Raw genomic sequence first — 24073 nt, forward strand, 5'->3', positions numbered from 1 at the left:
GTTAGCTGTTCATGTTTTCTAAGTAGGTTTGATTCTTTTAGTGCTATTCATGCTTTATCTTTCTTCATTACTAGATATATTGGTTTATTTTATCAATTCTCTCTTATCTCATGACGTATTTTTCATTATTGTATTATCTCCTTTAGTATAGCTGCTCTTGTCACACAGTCGCCATGGACATTGACTAAATCATTCTCTCTTCATGGTCGTGGCCTCGTGCTTCATGTTGCATTATCTCTGGCAATGCGGGGACAATAATGCACACCCTCGTGGCTCTCCCCCGTCCCTCGTCCCCCACACACAAACAACTCCAATTCCCCCGAGGGTAACCTGTGACGTCACACTGTCAACACGCCACCCAAGCCTCCCATTGGTCCACTAATCCTCTCTCCACCAATCACATTCTTCTTTGACCTACGCTTTGTCACTTTCGTATTATATATTTTATTGCATGATTAATGGACACCTATGAAAAACGACATTGCTTTAAGTATTTTCATACCAGGAATGAATAGTATTTGTCCTTTTTATAGCTTAACTTGTTTTTTTTGTTGTAACTGAGATGCTTTCGTATTAGCACAAACGGTAGCTATTAACTCAAAATTTGCCACAAAGACCAATTAAATCACACGCTAGGATTAGTTTTGTTAATTTTATAATATAACTTGGTTCGTTATGGCGGTCTGATCTGATTTTGTGAACAACTTCGTAGTTTCGTATCAAAATATAATTTTGCATAAATCTAAAAAGTATACATGAAATTAGACATTAAAATTATTTAGATTTGATGAAAAAATAATAGAATTGGCCATAACAACAAAATGTGCTTTATTATTATGCGATGAATGAACATGGAGCATCTTTCTTACTTTCGTATAAATACCCTTAACTAAAACCCAACCGAAGGAACACAAACCAAACAAAATCCACACACTAAAATTTTAGTCACAGTAAAACACGATAAAAGTGGAGGTGGGAGTATATTTAGTGTTTATTATGATGCGAGCAGTAGTGGAGGCCGCCTTGGAAGTGTTTGTATCGGCCAGAGGAGCGTGAGTCTGAGATGTCCACCACGCTCATTTACCCACACCACTGACCACTTCACTCAGGTACTTGCCGCCCCGCCCACCCCCACGCCTCCCCACCACACGCCCTTTACTTTAACCCTCTTATACTCCTCAAATAAGCCGTGCAGTGTGTTAAATCAAGCTCGGGTGTTCCTTGGGCTGTGTTGCTGTGATGTGTGTTGCTGCATGGTGTTTGTGGTGGAGGTGGTGGTGGTTCTTGTCCTGCCCGTGTGTTGTGGTGTGTGATTTGTGGTTAAAGTGGTGTATATTGCGTTTGTTTGTCTGTGTGTGGTGTGTGATGGTGGTTCTGTGTTTGGGTGTGTTTTGTGTGTCTCCATTTCATATTTGGATGTATTCTTTCTTACTTGTGTTGTTTGTGTTGCGTGGCGTGTCTTGTTTTGAAAGTTGTGTTGGGTATTTTATGTTTCAACTATATATGGTTATGTCTGTGTGGGGAAACAACATCTATGCTAATATTTATTCATTTATTTTGTTATGACTTTATATTCCACTGTTATGATCTTGTTTTGTTTGTTATCCAGATGTTGACAGTTTTCATCGTCAGGTTAGGTTATGTCAGTGTTATGATGAGGCTAAGCATATTAACCTTATTATTTATTTGTCATCTTTATTCTTACTTCAGATTTTGTTTTGCATGTTGTTCTTCATAAGTTTCAGTGTATTGGGTTAGGTTAGTGTCAATTAAAAGTATTCTTAATAACTACATTCTATTGTTGTCATATGCCTGAGTTTTTGTCCTCTCAGTTTATTATTTTTGAAGGTTACCCAGTTTTCTTGTTATCAGTTTGCAAGGTTAGGTTAGGTTAAGGAGGCCATAGAGGCATGACATCAGAGGAACAAACATACACTGGCCAATTGCAACACTCACACAGCCATGACACCAGAACATCACACACACATACACACACACTGCCTGGGGAGCTCTACACATCAGTACAAGGCTTTAAATGAAGAAAAAACAAGGTAATGTGTCATAAAAATAGAAAAAAATAACTCCACCCTGGTTAAAACATAATAAATAGGTCTGTCAATACACTAACACCACACTAAATTGAAGCCCAAGGCCATAGACAGCAGAGAAAGTAGTCATGATATATGGTGGCAGGATAAACAGAAGCCAGCATGACAGCCAGACAGCAGGGAAGATTGCAGTGATGTAAGCTGGTAGGATAAAGTGAAGCCAACAGGACAGCCAGACAGCAGGGAAGATTGTGGTGATATAAGCTGGTAGGATAAACAGAAGTCAGCAGAACAACCAGACAGCAGGGTATAAGCTGACAGGAGCAATCGGGCCCAGCTAGAATCTAACACCGAAGGAGTAGTTGGCAGGAATGATGGTGCCAAGGCAGAACAGGTTGACATGGGCAGACTGACAGGAGGTAAAAGCATAACCAAAAAGTCCTGTAGTTATGGAGATATTAAGACTGGCAACTTTGAATCTAAAAATCACATAAGCAACAGACAAGTACAGCAGCAGTAGTGAGTGTTATATGTCTTGTATCATTGACAGGTAGGACCACAAAGAGGGTAAAGATCTCACACAGCCCTCAGCTTCACATACTTGCATCCCTTCCTTCCTCTTGTGGCCAGCATCACACGGCACTGTCCCGATTGGCTGTCTCTCCCTCTAACAATTTCAATATTAACTTTATTTCTAACTCCTTTTCATGATTTTATCTATTTCTAACTCCCTTGGGGTTTTCTCAGAGATTAACCTAGAAGACTGTCATTAGTCTTGTTAAGTCGTGTGTTTATAGAGAGTAATGTCAAAATACGTTACGATACACATTTTATCATGGTGTCCTTCCCACAGGGGGTCGTTGCTGTACGATGGAGCAGCGCGCCGCCCCGCCCCACCACACCAGCAAGCACGGGGGTCCTCAGAAGCATGCACCGCCACCACCACACCAGTCCAAGAGGAACTACAAGCTTCTCATTGACCCAGTACTTGTTAATGGGGCCAGCAAACTATACAGGTGAGTGTGGTGTGCTGGAAGGTGTTCGTGGTGGTGTCGACACGTTATAGAGCGATTGAGTGTGTAGGGAAGGCGTTTGGTGTGTTAATAAGGTGTACTGTGTAAAAAATTCCTCATATTACTGTGTGTTAAAGAGCCTCAACGTAAAATAAGGGGAGCTTACACATGGTAATCCCTATTTGAAGTACACCTACCTACCTATTTCCTCCTATTATTCCCATCTATAAACTCGTGTGATGTTTGAAAGCTTGACTCCACTAGTAACCAGATTACTGAGTGCATTTCATTCTACCACTATTTGAGAAGCAGTGGTTTAAGTGTTGGTGGTGGTTGCTAGTGCTGACAAGATGTGGTAGTGTGCTTAAGGATCCCAGGGAGGTGATAAGAGTGCCAAAGTGTACTAGTGTGTGTAAGGGTGGTAACTATCTGATAAGCATCCTGGCAAGTTACTGAGTATAAGGGTGTGAGGAAGATATTTAGTACCAGTGACCTGTTTTTGTGTAGTAAGTCTTCATATGAGTGAATATGCAGACTACCTTCACTAACTGCCACTTGATGCTAAAAAGTGATGATGAGGAAACAATCGCTATCTTATCTAGAATGATAAGAATTAGGTGCTTTTTGTGAGCGAAGGTTATTGATATCTGCGCCATCACTGATTTGTATAATTTCAAAGAGCAGAAGATATTAGTAGTTTAGAGCCTGACATTCATATTTGTGAGATGTGTGTTGCTTTGTGCATTGACCCACTTCACATGGTAATAAACAAACTTAATAGTCATCCCTGAAAGTTGTGCCTAGTTTTCTATATTCACTTCATTGCACAGAACTAAAGATGTTGAAATGAATGTACCAAATTGTACCTCAGATTTATATTACCTTGCCTTCTGCCTTCACTTTCCTTCACACACACTCCCAAAGATGTTAAGATGGTGCTGGAGAATGTAATACTTATCTCTAAGAACTGTGCCTTGTTTTCTGCTTTCACACAACTACACACTACCAGAGACATTTAGAAGACAATGAAAGAAAAACCTAATAGTCACCCCTTCAATTTGTGTTTTCTGCATTCACAGGTTAATATTCACTTTCCAGAAATATTAAGATGAAAGAATATATTAGTCACCCTTGTAAGTTGTGCATTATTTTCTGCAATCACTCACACACATTATAAACACTGTCTGAGATGTTTACCTCTTCAGCGCCATGATACATTTCCATAGTTATTCGTACTATTAGGCAATTTTATACAACTTCAGAAGCGTATGTGGGGGGATCAAAATAGCAAAGACTGTGGCCATTATTCTTCTGACCCTTTAGACTCTTGCTAATGTAAATAAAATCGTCTAATCGTACACAAAACTCATAGTAAAAATGCATCCTAGTAAGGTTAAGGTGAAAGAACGTAAGAATCCGTGTTATCCCTTGTCGTCCCTGTTCAGGTTTGAGGGCGTGGTGGAAGGCGACCCAACTTACCCTCCTGTTGTGCTGCGTGACCCAAGAAAACACAAAATATGGATTCGCCCAGAGACTATGGACCTCACAGTCCCGCGCTTCAAGGTCAGGCCCTGGAGTGTTGCCGGGACAAGTGTTTGGGTGTTGGAATACTGGCAGGATTAAAAATGTTTGGGTATTGATGGAAGGTGGATGAGTTTCTGAATGTTTTTATGTTACTGGAAGATTCACGGATTTAATAATGTTTGAATGTTGCTGGAAGATTCATAGAGATTAGTAATATTTGAGTGTTGCTGGAAGATTCCCAGATTAATATTTTGCGTGTTTTTCGAAAGTTGACGAGTTTTAAGAAAGTTTCTGTGGTACTATACCATTCAAAGGATTAAAAAAGTATAGGTATTGCAGGAACATTCAAAGATAAATACTGTTTGTGCTTGAATAGAGTCTCCACACCTAACTGACTATTGTGTTTGTGTTGCAGATTGACTCAGATTACGTAGGTCCACCGCCACCTCTCGAAGTCACCATCTTCAACATCAACGATAATATTGACAACCAGTTCCTCCATAATGAAATCGTGAGTGTGTGGTGTAGTGAAGGGACAGTTCTATTGAGTAACGTACGTAGTGATGGAGAAATAGAAAGATTGAGAAATATAGACAGAAATAAACGTGAATTGACAGCCAGCATCTCCATGATTGAATTGTGAGTGTGAGTTGTAGTGAAAGGACAGGCTTGTTTAGTAATGTACCTGTTTGTAAGTAATGGAGAGGTAGATGGAAGGATATAGATAGATGTAGATAGAGAAATATAGACAGGAATTAATTAGAGTGGAAAGATGACAGAAATAATAGAAAAATACTGACAAATAGATTAATAAGTAGTGCAGAGACAGAAAGCAATAGACAGAGAATTAAACATAATATACAACAACAATGAAACAGACAGAAAGACAAACTGAGAAACAAGCAATGAATATGGCAACAAGGAGATAAAAAGAAGGTATATAACAAAATTGACCAAATAAGAATGAAACAATAAACTTTTCATGTACATCCAAATATCAAGAACGAAACTAATAAATGCTTCTTTGTGTGTGTGTGTGTAATAATAATAATAATAATAATATACGGTTTATTAATTTGGCAGTGCATCAAAAAATTTACACTGAAAATGTGTGTGTGCAGGTCAACAAGCACCAGTGTGGGTCAATTCAGCAGCTCGAGATCTTCACCCATGAACTGTCCCGCAAGCACCTGGGTGTGGGCCGGCTGGTGTTTGAGGAGCCAGAGTCAGCGCGGCACTGTGTCAAGAAGCTCAACAATGTCACTCTCATGGGGAAGGTGCTGCAGGTGTTTCTTGACCCATTCGGTGAGTGGCGGCCCTTGCTTGTTACCCCACCCCCACCCCCAACTTCTTTTTTTATTATTATTGTTATTATTGTTATTATTATTATTATTATTTATTTTTATTTTTATTTATTTTTTATTTATTTATTTATTTTTTTTTTTTGTATAGAAGGGAAAGTGGGCCAAGGACAACAAAGATAAAGAAGGGCCATCTTAGTTCAGTGAGTTCTGGCCCTTACTCATTACCTTTTATTTTTATTTATTTATTTATTTTTTTTTTAAGAAAGGAAAGCTGGCCAAGGACAAAAATAGAAAAAAAAAATCCCATTTAATTGTCAGTCCCCTTGCAGGTCAGAAAGAGTTAGCCAAAAAAAGAAAAAGGATATTTTGAAACCTCCCTCTTAAAATAATGAAGTCTTGAAAATAATAGATAGTTGGAAATACAGAAGCAGGCAGGGAGTTCCAGAGTTTACCAGACACTTTATTTTTTCCAGTGTTTATGTATTACTTGGAGACACTTTTATTTATTTATTTATATTTTATTTATTTATTTATTATTTTTTTTTTATTATTATTATTATTTTTTTTTTTTTTTTTTTTAATGTAAGAGGGTAAATCTGGCCAAGTGCAACAAAACACTAAACCAAAAGACCCACTTGGATGTTAATAGTAGTTTACATATTTTATTCTTAATTATCCTTTTTATTATTTGTTTATTATTTTTATTGTTTATTTACTTTTTGCAACTTACCAATTTGTTTTTGTTTCTTAGTCACGTATGTAGAATGTAAAACACAGTAACATTTTAACTATGAAAATAAGTTATGCTTTTAAGATCACCATGGTACAGTGGAACCACGCCTGCTTTGGGGTCCGAGGGGTTTCCAAGTGCACAGGTTCGAATCCTGTCCACGGTCTGAGTGTAGGTTGGGCTTCCTCACTCGGGGTAAGGGTTTCCTAGTGGGTGGGCTTTGAGATAGGAGGTACCACAAAAAGTATCCCCTTTAGCCCAGAAATTCCCGTGAAAAGCCCACATGGTATAAATCAATTAAATAAAAAAAAAAAAAAAAAAATCATTGTCTTTCTTCTCTCTCTCTCTCTCTCTCTCTCTCTCTCTCTCTCTCTCTCTCTCTCTCTCTCTCTCTCTCTCTCTCTCTCTCTCTCTCTCTCTCTCTCTCTCTCTCTCTCTCTCTCTCTCTCTCTCTCTCTCTCTCTCTCAGAACTAACTGGTCGCCTGGTCTCCCGTCACAGGTCAGGAGTGCAAGAAGCGTGTGGCTGAGGTCGGGGAGCAGCTGGAAGAGGAGGCGAAGCGAGAGGAGGAAGCCAAAGAAGCCAAGAAGAGGCCGCCACCACCAGCCAAGCCGCCGCCGCCGCCACCACCACCTTCTTCTGATGAGGAGAGTCAATCCAGTCGGGACAGAGAGAGACGGAATGCGGAGAAGACTGAATTTGAACGCACCAGGTAAGAGAGTGAGTGAGTGAGTGAGTGTTTTTCATAAGTTTGTGGTTTTGTTTATTTATTTACCTTTAGTGTGTCTTAATATATGCGGTTTGAAATTATTGGAGAGAGTGTTTTTTTTTTCATCTTTATGGGTGTTTTTTTGTCTATTTACATTCAGTTTGTTATAATATACATAGTGTGAGATTATCAAAGAGAGAGAGAGAGAGAGAGTGGTTTTTTTTTTTGCCTCACGATAATGCCACCACTTTCTTCGCGTCAGATTTGAGGAGCCTAGGAAGCCCAGCGTGCCAGCCTTGCCACCGCCTCAGCCACCACCACCGCCACACTCCTCCGCTAACTCCACTGTGCAGCCTCCGTTCTTCCCGGAGCACCGGCAGGCAGCACAGTTCCCCTACCAGCAGCAGAACTTTCCTGGCTATGAGCAGTACCACTACCCCGGCTACCCCTACCATGAGTACCGAGGAACGTAAGTGAAGACCCCTTGTGTTGTGCTGCCTTGTGGGTACTCAGGTTTTTATTTTGTTTTCAATTTTTTATGTAGAGGCACTGGATAAGGGATTAAGAGTGCCAAAGAAAGAGGTTCTCAAAGGAAGTCTTCAAGGAAAGGTGAAATGAGTGATGCAGAATTGTAGTGTTCTGGAGAAAGGTTGTGTTATGTTCAGTGTGAGTGTATTGTCTGTGTCTCCTGCAGGTACCCCGCCGGTGTCAGTGGCAGTCATCATTGGGGGGGTGGAGGTACCTCTGCCCCCCCACTACCACCACCACAGACCTGGCCCCCCGCCCCGCCGCACCAGCCCGGCCACCCACCACCGCCAGACCACCACCCGCCGCCTCAGCACTCCTGGGACGCTGCCACCCGGTACCACTACCAGCGCAACTCCCACCCAGAAGCCTTTGAGGGGCCGGGGGGGGCCGCCCCTGCACCTCCGGCCGCCCCCCCCGGCCGGCCCAAGTCTGAGGAGCGGCCGGAAGGGTCAGAGGCGGCGGCCGCCACCAAGCCCAAGCCAGAGTCTGAGGAGGAGGAGGACAAGAGCAGCCTGGACCTGGACACCCGCATCGCCATGTTGCTGCAGAACAAGGACAGCGGCATGGCCCCACCCTTCCTGGCCCTCGGCATCGGCAGCGATGAGGACGACAACGGCAAAGACACCTCCCGCACCTCCGAGGGCGCGCCCAGGGACGGGGACGCCGCTGCCCAGGCTGCTGCTGCCGCTGCCAGTACCTCCACCTCCAGCTCCAGCAGCAGTGGCACCTCCGGCAGGGAGTCAGACTCCTCCTGTGGCAGCGGCAGTGATAGTGAAGTGGGGGAGGGCTCCATGGTGTCCAGTAGTGGGGAGGGCCAGGCAGGGTGGGGTGCAGGGGGAGAGGGGCCCCAGGAGCCACTGTCCACCCCTCCCTCCCCGTTTCTGTCCCAGGAGATGTACCTGCACTGGCACGAGAAGAGCAACGAGCTCAAGATGGAGGCACAGCAGCGGGAGAAGGAGGAGAACAGGGAGCGCCTCAAGAAACTCAAGAAGAAGAAGGTGAAGAAGAAAGAGAAGGCAGAGAAGGTGGTGGTGAAGGAGGAGGTGAAGCAGGAGGTGAAGGAGGAGAATGAGGCGGACGGTGCAGAGGAGGGCCAGGTCAACGGCTTGGACGACGACAGGATGAGTCTGTCCAGCCTCAGCTCCACCGAGGACCCCATCCTGCACCAGGATGTCCCCATCCCTCCCGGCCCATACTCTGCTCCACCCCCAGGCTACCCCCACTATGCCGCACCCCCTGGTTACCCCACCTCCTACCTGCCGCCCGGTTACCCTGCCACGACATCCCTGCCCCAGGAGACCACCTACACCTGGCAACCCCCGCCCCCAGGCCCTGGCTACCCCACCAGCCTAGTCTCCAGTTACCCCGGCTACAACCCCGGCTACATGGCCCTATCCTCCAACTACCCCCAGCTCACCCACCCTCCCCCGGGCACCAACCTCACCGGGCAGAACCAGTACCCATACTTTGGCCCCGGCTACCCCCAGCCACAGACCGGGGACACGAACCACAAGAGTGGGGAGTACCACGACCCAACCATCAAGTAAGTGTGCCGCTCTCTCACAGTTTTAGAATACAATTTTCTATTCAATCTTTCCTTTATTCAAATATTTTTATATATTATGGATTATGAATTTTAGAAAGTTTATTAATTGTACATGTAAATTATGCATTTACCTACCAAAAGATAAATGGCTTCATTTGTATTTGAAAACACATTAAATGTCATTTATTTAATTTCACTACTATTATTTTTGTTGACACTTTGAGAGACTAAAGTAATTTCTAAGTAAAGGAAGACAATAATTTCTTCTTACTATAGTTAATAAGAGTCAAAACTTGAAGCATCTTTTGCTTTGTTTATGTTTGGGTAGCGTTTAACTTTGTGCATGTGTATGTGTGTCTTTGTCAGTGCGGTGCTTGACACAGTCATTGAGGAGCTGAAGAACATCCTGAAGCGTGACTTTAACAAGCGCATGATTGAGGCGACGGCCTTCAAGACGTTTGAGGCGTGGTGGGATGAGCAGGAGAGGAAGTTCAAGGTGAGGCAGTGCATGTGTTGACTCCTTTGTATCTTTGCAGTTGAGTCCTTCAGGCCTTTATTTAAAATTCCTGCCTTAGAGAAGTGGACAGAGTACAGGTGGGGAGAAAATAGACCTTTAGTGAGTCTGTGGAAGGAGAGAAATTAGCATGAAAACAGCAGTGGAAGATAGCAAGTGATACACTGCAGCTATGAGAGGCTAAAAGATTAATACCACTTTATTTTTTAACAGCTTCGTCTATTGCTTTGTGTATTCATTATGTCACTTTATCTGAGCCATCCAAATTGTGTATAGTGCCTTGCTGACCTGCCTACTACCACAGGCCCAGAGTGTGGTGCGGGAAAACAACGCAGACACAGTGGCGGGTCCCCAGACGAGGATTGAAAAGATCAACTCTATTTCCTCGTTACTGGAGACTCGGGAAGGCTTTGGGCTGGACTCACTGGGATCCCTCGGCCTTGGCTTCAGAGCGGCCATGCCCAAGATGCCCTCCTTCAGGAAAGTGGTAAGTGTGTGTATTTACCTAGTTGTAGTTTTACAGGGCCTGGGCTTTATGCTCGTGTGGCCCCGTCTCCATATCTACACTTATCCAATTTCTCTTTAAAACTATGCACACTCGTTGCTGATGCCACTTCCTCACTCAAACTGTTCTAAGTCTCAACACATCTTTGCAGGAAACTATTTTTTAACATCTCTCAGACATTGGTAGTGACACAAACCAAGGATAGGGTATTGGGGAACTAGTAGAGAAGAGTGCTGTAGTTTGGGAGTAGGTAAAGAGCTAGTGAATAAGGAGTGTGATGATGGTGAAGGGTTAGACTTACATGAGTTAGCTTTTGTATAAATATCTCAGTATTCTCAGCACTGAAGATATGATGGTAACTCACTATTTGATCCAGTGAATAGTGAGTGTAATGTAGTGAAGAGTGCTGTACTTGTGAAGCATATAAAGACTCAGTAAATAATGAGTGATGATGAGAAGTCAGAATGACGAGTTAGCTTTTGTGTAAATATCTCAGCATTTTCAGCACCAAAGATGATACAATGCTAAGTAAATAATGAGTGTGATGAGAGTTGTCAAACTTTCAAGAATTAGCTTTCATTTAAATTTCTGAGCACCAAATGATCCATTGTTAGTGAATAATGAGTGTAATGAAGGGTCAGACTTTCAAGAATTAGCTCTTATGTAAATTTCTGATCACCAAATGATACAGTGTTAGTGAATAATGAGTGTAATGAAGGGTCAGACTTTCAAGAGTTAGCTTCCATGTAAATTTCTGAGCACCAAAGCTAAGACACTAACGCTATTTTGCCACAGCCCAAGATCAAGCCACCTTCACCACCATGCATGGACGAGGACAGCCGGGGCGTGCCGTCAGATGAGGACAGCAAACAGTCACAGCAGAAGAGAGTGGAATCGTCAGACGAGGACTCTGTCCCTGAGGACGTCCCACCTCAACCCAAACCCAAACCTTCTCCGGCGACCACTAAGAGGAAAACAAAGTGGTCCTCGGATGTTGACTCAGGTGTGTGTGTGTGTGTGTGTGTGTGTGTGTGTGTGTGTGTGTGTGTGTGTGTGTGTGTGTGTGAGATGAAACAATTGAAGTGCACTCTTAATCAGACACTCACACTTATGTACTTTCTCTTCTTCAGCGGTCAGTGAAGTGTCGTCAGAGGAGGAGAAGTACGACTCTTCCTCTTCCTCCTCGTCTTCCTCCTCCTCCAGTTCCGAGTCTTCTGATTCTGAGTCAGAGTCAGATTCTTCCTCATCCGACAGTGAAGAAGAGAAGGAGGGAGAGGAGAAGACAGTGGAGGAAGGGGAGGAGGAGGCGACGAAGGCAACAAAGAAAGTCACTGAGGATGAGCCATCAGAACTCAAGGTAAAGCTATGACATATCTCTCTCTCTCTCTCTCTCTCTCTCTCTCTCTCTCTCTCTCTCTCTCTCTCTCTCTCTCTCTCTCTCGTACATCATCTGTGTTGTAAAATCTCATATATTTTCTACATTTATATCTGTAAAACACTAAAGGATTATAAGGGAAAAGATAACCAGTACTGAAAGGGTTAACAAGCTTTCAAACACTCTTATTTTCCATTCTTTATACTAAACTAGTTAATATACTCTAGTACAAAAATATGTCTGAACACACTAAGGGATTATGGGAAGAAATTACTAGTACTGAAAGGGTTAACAAGCTTTTAAACATTCCTTTCATTTTTTATGCTACAAAACTAACTAGTACAAATATATCTGAAAAACACTGAGGGATTATAGGAGCAAAAATGGCTGAACTGAAAAGGTTAACAAGCTTTCAAACAACTAACACAAGAGGAACCTTTCACACACCTCCATTCCATCTTTCCACCACCAGTACAAATATATCTGAAAAACACAGGGATTATGGGAGCAAAAATGGCTGAACTGAAAAGGTAAACAAGCTTTCAAACACACTGAACTCAAGAGGAACCTTTCACACACCTTGACTTCACATTTCCACCACCAGGAGCTGCGAAGACTAGAAGCGGAGTTTGAGGCAGATGTGAGATCAGTGGTGGAGAGTGTGATGAGGACTCCTGAACACGACCGCCCTGCCACACCACTGCCTGAGTTCCTACCAGACGAGGACCAAGATGCGTGGATGGCTGACGCAGAGGAGGACGCCACCCCTGTTCCATGCCCTCCACCAGTGAAGGTTTGTTGTGGCAGGGCTTATGTTTAATTTTTCACTTTTTTTTTTTTTTTTTTTTTTTTTTCCAAGAAGGGAAGCCAGTCAACAAAGAAAAAAAAGGCCCACTTGATTGCCAGCTCCCTTAAAGAACAATAGAGTTCACCAATAGTCTGGAATAAATGTCTTGAAACCTGTCTGTGGCTTGAAGTGAAGGTCATTTGTAAACATTTTCTTCCTTTATTTTCTTTGTTTTTCCTGTTACTAATGTAGAAATCTTGTTTATCTGTCACTGAAACCTTGAAAATGCTTGTAACTTCAACTGCTGCTCACCATGATTGTTCTCAAAAGCTACAAAGATGATTAGCTGTGTTCTGTTCAGTGTTTTTCCTGTTAATGTGTCACTGAAATCTTAAGATATCCATGAAAATGCATTTAATTTAAATTACTGCGTAGCATGGCTGTTTTCAAAGGCCACAGGTGATTAGCTGAATTCTCAAGATTTTTCTTGCTGATAATGTAGAAATCTTGTTAAACTGACACTGGAACTATAAAAAAACTATTAAAATGCTTTATTCATTTACTGCAACAGTTTTCCAAGGCCTCATAGATGTTACAAATCATTATATTTCTTCCCTTTCCTTCTTGAAACAGGAAGTAATGTGTTGTTTCTTGAAAGTGTTTACAAATTCATACTAAACACTAAATCATCACACCACTTCCTTGTCTTTCCCTCACAAAATAAAAAAAAGTAAATGGACTCTGCAAAACCTCATTCCTTTCCTTTACAGAAATCACCACCATCCATATCCAAAAAGACCACTACCACCACCACCTCCACACCCACCCCCACCACCACAACCAAGGCAAAGAGGCCACCAAAACCAAGAAAACCCAGATCACCAGTCACCAAGAAGGCCAGCAAGACATCACCGCCCCTCACACCCAAGCAAGACAAGACACAGAAGGCCAAGGAGAGAAGAAAAGAGGAGCAGCCTGTGGTGTTGCCCCCTGCCATCCAGGACCACGACTCAGAGGTACAGTGTTGTCTTGGTTAATCTCTTCAGTACCACATTTTTTTTATTTATTCTGTTTACTACAGGTAACTCTCGATTTACACGATAGATGCATTCCAAGAAGCATCACGTATTTCAAAATTCGCGTAAAACAAACTTATAATTCTCCTAAGAAACAATAGATAATAGGGGGGATGCGGGATGTGGTCCAAAGGATAAGAAAAAAGAGAAACAAGCACAAAATCTTACGCACTTAACCTTTCCTTCCTAAACAGGCACATAAAAGAATAAGAGAAAAGACAGACAAATATATTTACTCACCTTTCTTTTTTCCCCAAACAGACAAAAGAAGAGAAAAGAGAGACAGACATATGTACTCATCTTATCTTCTTTCTCAAACAGACACAGAAAATAATAAAGGAAAAGAGAGACAAACATATTTACTTGCCTTACTTTTTCCCCAAACAAGCAAAAGAAGAGAGAAAAGAGAGACAAACATGTACTCGCCTTGTTTTCCTTCCCAAACAGACAAAAGAAAAGCAAAAAAAGAAAGAAAAAGAGACAAACATATGTACTCGTCTTACTTTTTCCCCAAACAGACAAAAGAATAAGAGAGACAAACATGTACTCACCTTAATTTTTTCCCAGACGGACACAGCAGACGAGAAGAGTGACCTGGAGGATGGGTTAGGTGAGTCAGCAGAGGCAGCAGAAGCACTCATGGCCTTGGCTGGTGCTGATGTCAATGGGAGAGTGCGTTCCTCCTCCTCCTCCTCCTCCAGCACCTCCACCACCTCGTCGTCCTCTCAGCGCACGGTTGGCAGCACTGGGGAGGAGGAGAGGTCGCCAGTACTCATGGAACACAGCTACTGTCTCCCCTGGGCTCCCAAAGATGGCACCAATGCTTCCTTCTTGCCGCCTGGTGAGTTGCTGTGTCTGTGTCTGTGTCTTGTTTATTAAAGTTTCCAGCCAAGAGAAAGAATGGAAAGTATTCAATTTCACTGTCTCATAAGGAAGCTGTAATCATTTCCCCAAGTAAAGCTTTTCATTCTTCATTATTTATACACTTTCTCATTTGTCCCTTGTATTAAAAAGAACAATAATTTTCCCAACAAAGTCTCATCTTCATTATTTATACTTTTCCTCACACTAATGGTCACTTTACACACTCACCAATAACCACTTTTACACCAACAAGCACCTAACACACTCCCCACACTTGTCTATGCATTAAAAGAGCAACAAAATGACCCAACAATCCTTTCCTCAATAGAAGAGTCAGCTGAGAAGGACCAGAAGATGGTGGTGGGTAACTCAGACCACGACTACACCAGACCAAGAACGCCACCTGATGCAGATAAGCTAAAGGTGCCTAAACTCGGGGCCAGCAAACTGACGCCACCCAAACCCAGAGGAAAGGAGAACCGGGAGACGCAGGTTAAGAAAGAGGTGCTGGATAAGAGAAAAGTGGTCCAGGTGCCACCCAAGACCTCCTCCCGTGTTGCCTTCAGACCACGCAACCAGATGGAGGAATATAACGTGCTGTATTCTTTCCTTATCCGTGGTGAGTGGCTACCGTGTGTGTCTGTTTGGGCCTTTGATTCTCTTCCTTAGTGTGTGTTATTTGTCCTGGTGTGTGTTAGATGTGCTTCTTTGATTTACGAGATTTTGGAAGTACTTTGTAGGGAGTAGTTTGTTTGGCTAATTTTTTTTAAGTCTTCTGTGGGAAATGATGGTTTGTAGATATTTAGAAGTGGTTTATAGGGAATAGGGTTTTGTTAATGAATTGTGCTTCTTGAAAATTGTGTGCAAATAAGGACTGGTTGTAGATTTAGGTTTTCATATTCAGTACATTTTTAATATTGCTTTTTTTTTTCTCTTTCTCTCTATTCTTTTTAATGTCACTATTAAGCATGAATTCTTTGCATATAAGTGAAGACAAACAACTTGATCTCTCTATTTGACTCTTTGCGAATCCATAAAATCACATGTTCACAATTTTTACTCTATCTGTAAACGTAACCTGATTATCCTATTTGAAGCTGAAAACCCATAAAATCAGGTAATCACAATTTCTACTCAATCTTTGAATATATGATTTCATGTAGAGTTTCAAGACATTATCCCATTCTTTTGCTAACTCTCATACCTGCTTGGGAACTGGCAATGAAGTGAGTGCTTTTCTTTAATTGTTTGTGTTGCCCTTGATCAGATTTTCCCTCTTATGTTAAAAACAGTGTACAGGTGACCATCTTTACTAATATCATGTGTTCCCTACAGGCATTGACCAGGAGGACATTGAGCTGCTAAAGAGGAGTTACGAGAGCATGTTGGCGGATGACAGTCAATCTTACTGGCTGAATGACACTCACTGGGTTGACCATCCACCTATCGACGTGCCACTGCCGCCCAGGAAGAAGAGGCGATTGGACGACCTACCACTGCATAAGACTGGGTGTGCACGTACTGAAGGCATTTACAAGGTGGACTCCAAACAGAAACAGAAGCATAAGGTTTGTTCTTCCCTCCCTGTGTTGTGGTGCTAGGGGTGTGTAATGCTGTAGAGGGGGTTAAATGAGGTTAGGGTTCTCAGTTTTTGCTTATGAGGTTGTGGGAAGATGGTTAAAAGAAGAAGTTTGATGTTTCCTCCCATTAGATTCCACTCGTTTGTCATTTCCGTTCATATTTCACCACAACTAGTCTTACACTATCCCTTTATTTATGAGGTTATGGAAAGACAGTTAAGAGAAGTTTGATCATTCCACTCCTTTTCTTGTTTCAGTTATCATTTCACCACCGCTAGCTTTAAACAGTTTACATTTCACCAGGACTGTCTTAAACTCTACTTCTCTGTCTATGAGGTTATGGAAAGACAGTTAAAGGAAGATATTTGATAATTTCTCCCCTTAGATTCCTCTCCTTTCTCTTGTTTCAGTTTTCATTTCACCACCATTAGCCTTAAACTGTTCACATTTCACCAAGACTGTCCTGAACTCTATCCTTCGGTTTATGAGGCTATGGAGAAACAGTTAAGAAAGGAAGTTGGATAACTTCTCCCCTTAGATTCCACTCCTTTCTTTTGTTTCACTTCATATTTCATCTTAACCCTTTGAGTACCATGCTGCATTTTCATATTCATTCTGGTTACTATTTGGTGATTTTATACAGCTTCAGAAACTTATATGGGGGACTAAAATGTGAAAACTGTAGCCGTTAATCTTCTGAATGCCATAGACCCTTCCTTATATCAATGAAATGATCTAATTGTACACAAATCTCAAGGTAAAAATGTGTCCCAGTATTGAAGGGGTTAAACAGTTCACATTTCACCAGGACTGTCTTAAACTCTATCCTTGTGTTTATGAGGTTACAGGAAGACGGTTAAAAGAAGAGGTTTTGATAATTTGCCCCAGTAATGATAATAATTTCCCTCCCTTTGTTTTGTTTCAGTTCACATTCCACCAGGACCATGCGGCGAGGGCAGCAGAGGAGCCACAGCAGCAGAGTCTGGCCGTGCTGGAGTCTAGTAAGGCCAAACTGACCCAGATGGCTGTCAGCAGGGAGGTGCGGTCCTTCCAGAGACGACTCCTCACCGCCTTTGGCAATGAAACCGACTCTGATTTGCTCAAGTTCAACCAACTCAAGGTACTGACTGTGATGAAGTGTGGTGGACATTTTGTAGAGAACTTTGAGGTTTTGAAGTGGTGTGGGGGATGCAGCAAGGGTGATGTCAGCACAATGATCAGGATACAACAAGAAGTAATGGTTTTAAGCTTCAAAAGTTAGATTTGATAAGGAGGTAAAGGAAATAAGATAAACTTTAATAAAAAGTGATCATGTAAGCAAAATGATCAGGAAAGAATAAGAAAGGATGATTAATTTTTAAGCTTGATAAAGTTAGATTTGAAAAAAGAAAGAGATATAAGAAATAGGATATGATTATTAATTTGAGTTTTTAGTGACATTTCAGGATACTTATTTACCCATTAAAATCCTTTGAGTTGACATGTCACTCAAGCTAGAAAATATTATGGGTAGGAAGGCTGCCAATAAGTAGAGAGCAGTCTTTACACCTGATTGACTTTATTGAAACAGTCTGTACACCTGATTGACTTTATTGAAACACATGTAATGAATTGAAGACATCCAAAGCACTTAAGCATTCCCTCACATCTGACCTGACTTCCTGCCTTTCAGTTCCGTAAGAAGCTGCTGAGATTTGGAAAGTCCCGCATCCACGACTGGGGTCTGTTTGCAATGGAGGCGATCGGATCAGATGAGATGGTGATAGAGTACGTCGGGCAGAGCATCCGGTCCATCATTGCCGACCTGCGGGAGATTCAGTACGAGAAGATCGGCATTGGCTCCTCCTACCTGTTCAGGATCGACATGGAGACAATCATTGACGCGACCAAGTGTGGCAACCTGGCGCGCTTCATCAACCACTCTTGTAACGTGAGTCTTGGTGTCATGGCTTGGTCTTGTTTGTTGGTTACCTTTTTCTTTTTTTCTCTTCTGAGTCTTGGTTCCATGACTTGGTTTTGTTTGGTGATTTCCTTTTCTTTTTTTTTTTTTCTCTCGTCTCGTCTCTTCTCTTCTCTTCTCTTCTCTTCTCTCTCTCTCTCTCTCCTCTCCTCTCCTCTCCTCTCCTCTCCTCTCCTCTCCTCTCCTCTCCTCTCCTCTCTCTCTCTCTCTCTCTCTCTCTCTCTCTCTCTCTCTCTCTCTCTCTCTCTCTCTCTCTCTTCCATTGATTTGCTCTATTCTTTATTGTTCACATTGGTAACCTAGCACACTTCATTTTGGTATCTGAGGTGATGCGATTAATTTGTAGCTTCCTGTTTTATTATTGTTGAATGCAACCAGGCTGCTGACAATGTAAAGATTTTGCCTCACGTTTTTCTTCATGTTTTGAGTGCTGATTAACTGAGACTAAAATTTAGCTAACATTTTTTTTATTGAGAAAGAATTGAAATAGTTTGTAATGGAGCAGACCACTAATTATGATAGTAAGTTTGAGCCTCACACATTTGTCATCCTGTATTGAGTGCTGATTAACTTATTAAGACTGAAATTTAGTTGACAGTTTTTACTGAGAAATTAATTAAAGTTTCTAATATTCCACCAAACTTGTGATAATAAACACATGTCTATAGAGTGCTTTATATCATACTAACACTATCTCCTTATCTCCAGCCCAACTGCTATGCAAAAATCATATCTGTGGAAACCCAAAAGAAGATCGTCATTTACTCCAAGCAGCCGATAGCGTGTGGAGAGGAGATCACGTACGACTACAAGTTCCCTATCGAGGAGGAGAAGATCGTGTGTCTGTGCGGTGCTGCTCAGTGCAAGGGAACGCTCAACTAAGGGCAGCCGCAGCGTGAGGTACAAAGGGTCAGGTGTATGATGGTGATGCTGATGTGGTGATGCAACTCAGACCTTTAATGCAGTGGTATCCTAACTCTTCTGATGAGGAAGTGAGTGAGGTTAGGTGGTGGCAGGTCATTGTCATGGTGATTAAGTACATAATTAACAAGTACTTTGGCTGTTACAGCAAAGGAAAGAAAATATGAGATATATATGAGAAAGAATATTTAAACAGCTTCCTCAGGTAGTGCAGAAGGAAACAAATCAGAAAGGAACAAATGGCAGTGAATGCTAAATAACCACACCAAACAGAACTACAGTGTTGTGATATTACTGCAGTGAAGTGATAAAAACAATACAGTTCACGATGGAATGAGTGAATATGACGTCAACCCTCGTGTCACATGCAAAGGGAGGTATCAAGGTAGACTCTGAGGGTGACACACTTACCCTGCATTGAAAAAAGATGAAAAAATATAACAACCCTTGAATGAGTGAATGTGATGTCCACCCTTGTGTCACCCTAGCTGTGCTGTCACATGTAAAGGGAGGCATCAAGGTGGACTCTGAGGGTGACACACATAACCTGCATTGAAAAAAGCTGGAAAAATATAACAACCTTTGAATTTCTGAACTTTATTACTGAACCATCACTGTATAAGTTATATCAGTTACTATGCATTGTGTTTCCTCTCTGCAATGGCTGTGTGGACTACAACAAGCAAGTGATGTAGCAATGACAGACCACCATCTTTGTGACAGTCTTGTGTTATCTCATCAGTGGTGTGTGAATCTTGACAGACTAGAGTCAATGTGCAGAGATAGAGCCATTTCATAACTGCAGGGGTGTTTTAGGTAAAGTTAGTCTTGACGAACCAAACAGGGATGTCTTGTAGAGGTGGACCATTTCTTTTCATAACAGTGTGTGATCACGAAGCAGGTGTGTTTTTAGGTAAAGTTAACCGTGACAAACCAGGAAGGTCTTGTAGGAGTATAGCCAGCTGGACATTTACATTCATCAAGTGTGTGTTGTCTGGAAGGGTGACACTGCCAACTATAACCGTCATGAAGATTAGAGTCAGTATTGCGCTGTGTCGTGACCGGCGTGGTCTGTGGTGGTGGTGGCGAGGGAACAAGATTAGGGTAGTTTCCCGGTGCATGACACTGACCTGGCCTGACGCACACCATGGCTAGCTAATTAAAATCTATATATATTCTCGTATACCGACCTTATGACCAATTACTATACATACATACATACATACATACGCTGTTATTTTCTACTGCGGAATATCTTTAATCAAATTCTCATCTTCCGTTTACTATCTAATAACGTTAATTTTATATGCTACATTTGTATAAACTCGTGTATGTATCCTAGCGTAGCAAACCAGAACACCAACACTGACTGTCAACCTTCCGACGTCAAAGAGAGGAACTTACGGCAACTATTTTCTCAACGCTTCCCTGAAATGCCGGAAGACTCGCGACAAAACCTAAAGAGGATGAGCATAGCGAGTGGTGCATCAGAGCCACCCATTACCTCATAGGGCCCACTGTAGGTCCACTTGCCACTCTATATTCTACCTAATGAATGCTTTGCGACCAGCTGTTTTATACATATGGAGTAGTGAGCGCCACAGGAGGAGAGGCTGCCTGACCCGCCCCTCTTAAATCTCAGTAACTTATGGGTAATTGACACTTATATGTACACTTTTAGTTTGTCTTCCTCAGCAGTCTCAGTTGTGTGTTAGCGTTGTAAGAGCACTCGGTCTCTTAGGTGCATCTGTAGTCATGCAAAGCCACCTTTTATGTGTATATATTGCATGTGATAAGGTTCTTGTATCGTGCCAAAGCCTGGAGGACCACGACCTTGGGGTGGTGTATATGTGTGTGTGTGTGTGTGTGTGTCAGGAAGGGCAAGAGTAATACTGTAAGAAGACAGGTTTATAATTCATCAGCTGGTGTTATATTTTTTTGTTTGTTACGTTGAATAATCCGTTATGTTATCATCTTTCCATGGACTTGCAGACAGACAGACATTGAGACAAGAAGCTGGGTTGCCTCCATTGTTTGACAATTTATTTAAGGTTTTTATTTAAACAGAAAGTAATTTCAATTAATCTTACTGTTACTAATCTTTAAAAAATTATCATATCTCTTCACAAGCAAGCTATTTCCAGTATGATAAAAGGACAGAGCTTACTCATTTCACTCCCTCCAGACAGACAAATCGAGGAGGCCCTTCCCTGTCTCCCTTATAGATAGTCTTGGCATCTCATTCCTTTCACCTGGACCAGCACAGAAGCTACACCATTCACTATCACTTCATCACCATCACCTCACTGCATCATACCACTACATGTGAGAGATAGAAAGGGAGGAAGGGAATGGTTTTGCCAGCCTGTCTGTCACCTCCAAAGCTTTTATCCAGTACCTTTCTTGTCCTTGTGTCTGTCTGTCTATCTGCTAAAAGAAAGGTGTCATCTGAGTGCCAGTGTTGGTCTCAGTTGCTGTGTTAGTGACAGGAGACAGGAATGAGAAAAAGGAAGGTAGAGTTTATTATTTATGTTGATTTTTCTGGCTAATGTTTGTGTAATAATCTCTGCTAAAGGAAAGGATGTTTATCTTAAAAGTGGGTGAGACTCTTCTTTGTGTTTGATTATGTGGAATAGGAGAAAAATAATGAAATGTGATGTTTGTGGATAGTTGAGAATATTTTGTAACATGCACTCCAGTATTACTCTCTCTCTCTCTCTCTCTCTCTCTCTCTCTCTCTCTCTCTCTCTCTCTCTCTCTCTCTCTCTCTCTCTCTCTCTCTCTCTAATCACCTTTTTTACATCATTTCCAAAGCTAGGTGCTGCTAATTCACCGATGGAGTGGTGACAGGCCAGACAGAGGACCAGGGGTGTGTGTGGCTCTGCTGTATATAGTGTAAAGGAATACAAGACCTTTCATTGAGGTTTGGTACAGGAAGAACACAAAGACATTTACATACTTCATTCAGACATGGTGATGTAAGGTTTCAATCACTCTTATGTAATAATTTCACCATTGTGAGTTTGATGTGCTGCACCTCTGTGTGTGTGTGTGTGTGTGTGTGTGTGTGTGTGTGTGTGTGTGTGTGTGTGTGTGTGTGTGTTTAAGGGGAAAGCTCACTCAATTCTGCTTTATAAGCACTCAAATGCATCCTGTCTAGATTTGGAAGTGACTACCTAAATGTAAACAAACACTAGCAGGACACCAGTAAACATGAGGCTTTAACATTTAAGACATACCAACTGTTGTAGAGGCGATGACACCAAACAAAGACAGAATCAGGGTTTGTGAGAGAGGAAACACTAGACTTGTCAAATTTTGCAATGCCAGGAAAAGTCTAATGGGCATTTTTGTGGCGTAGGAAGATGGCAGATGAGTGAGGTATGTGTTATGCAGTTCAGTTCATTAAGTTCATAATGGAAAGAAAAATTAAGGTTTTTATTTAAGGAGAGTTAATAGGTGATGAGTTGTTAGCGAGAAGGGAGAGAGGAGACAGTTCAGTTATTAAATTTTATAATACTAGGATGAAAAATAAAGACTTAAAGAGAGAGAAGCAGGGGTTGGTGAATGAATGAGGTGTGTGTCCTGTGTATGTGTATCCAGATGTCTGTACATAACATATCCAGCTTTGGTGCGTGCAATGCCAAAGCCAGTGGGTCGTGCTGTAATGCCTTTCACTGACAGAGTATTGTTTCTTCATAGTGAAGAGATCCATCGCAGCCCGGGACAGTGAGGGTGGTGGCGGCAGCAAGATAGACACTTGGGGCATTGTGGGTCAGCTCATCTCGTATATAAAGGAAACCTACTCCCCAGTTTCCCTGTTGTCCCTGCCGCCGCCGCCCTCGGGGTCTCGGTAGTGGCAGGTGGCGGCGTAAGAGTGGGAAGTTCGCTCCCCAGGTACAAACTAGACATTTTTGGGCGACGTGCAGCCTCGCCCAAGACGCATTTCATTTTTTTAGATATTGTACTATTTATGATGTTTTGAGGAACTTTGTGTGGTACAGTTTCATTGTAATTTGTATCATATGTAAATAGACTGTGTACTTTTGTAATGATGTGTTTCCTTTACTACTCATGGCGTGTTTGGTCTCCCCTACTGAGTTCAGTCACAAAACTAAGGGAAAACAGGATTTAATATCAACCAGTGAGTTTTATATATATATATATATATATATATATATATATATATATATATATATATATATATATATATATATATATATATATATATATATATATATATATATATATATATATATATATATATATATATATATATATATATATATATATACAGTAGTTGCAGCCAGAGGCGGTCCTGGCAACTTTTACACCCTGGAAAAACACTCCATCGGACTCCCTCCCCGCCCTCCAAACCCAAACCACCACCGAACCCCACCAACGCACAAACACAGAAATGATATTATTTATGTTACTTTATTACAAATAGTATTAAATGCAAAAACTAAACAAGAAATAAAAATACTTCAATAAAAAATCATTAAATTAGATAAATGAAATAGAGTATGTAAACACCAATGTAAATTACAAATTCTTCCTCATACTGTGTGTGTGTGTGTGTGTAGTAGTAGCAGTAGTAGTATTGATTGATTGATTGATACATTTATTGTTGAATTAATAAATAAACACAACAAAGGAGGAGGATGGACCTTGCCACCCACCCCCTGGGCAAAGACTTACGGTTAAAGTATCAAAAATATATAGACAGTATACATAACAAGAATACAAGTACTTAAATAAATAAATACAGGTATTGCACACCTTATTGCCTAAACAACCTACAGTCTGGGGGCAAATTGAGGATATTCCCTGAGTATATCCTTGAGAGTGGTTGAGTCTAGATGGTCAATGAGGCTATACAAGTCATGTTGACCTTGTGGCCTAAATTTAGCAATGAGAGGACATTCCATGATATATTGACACAGAGTGTGTCCCCTTGGTGCAGCACACAGCACACACCAGGAGAAGCACTGACTTCCCCAAAGTATTTGTAGCCTAATCTGAGCCTCATTGCCACCCTGTCATGTGATGCAGTGTGTCTCCCGTAGGTGTAAGCACAGCTCTGGGAG

At 41.8% G+C, this 24073-nt stretch overlaps 1 protein-coding gene across 1 annotated transcript; it reads left to right on the forward strand.

Annotated features, from left to right (window-relative positions):
- The first annotated feature begins 982 nt into the window (after window positions 1-982).
- On the forward strand, window positions 983-23035 carry LOC123510176 (histone-lysine N-methyltransferase SETD1B-like). The gene is made up of 20 exons (XM_045265054.1): window positions 983-1109; window positions 2902-3064; window positions 4507-4624; window positions 5001-5096; window positions 5707-5890; window positions 7120-7330; window positions 7590-7796; window positions 8022-9398; window positions 9768-9897; window positions 10220-10402; window positions 11216-11423; window positions 11551-11777; window positions 12400-12588; window positions 13353-13598; window positions 14226-14499; window positions 14851-15141; window positions 15858-16090; window positions 17028-17222; window positions 17775-18032; window positions 18771-23035. The coding sequence occupies exons 2-20, from the start codon at window positions 2919-2921 to the stop codon at window positions 18942-18944; spliced, it is 4947 nt and encodes a 1648-aa protein (XP_045120989.1). The 5' UTR covers window positions 983-1109; window positions 2902-2918; the 3' UTR covers window positions 18945-23035.
- The last annotated feature ends 1038 nt before the right edge of the window (window positions 23036-24073 follow it).

Source organism: Portunus trituberculatus, chromosome 3, assembly GCF_017591435.1.
Source record: "Portunus trituberculatus isolate SZX2019 chromosome 3, ASM1759143v1, whole genome shotgun sequence".
Lineage (NCBI taxonomy): Eukaryota > Metazoa > Arthropoda > Malacostraca > Decapoda > Portunidae > Portunus > Portunus trituberculatus.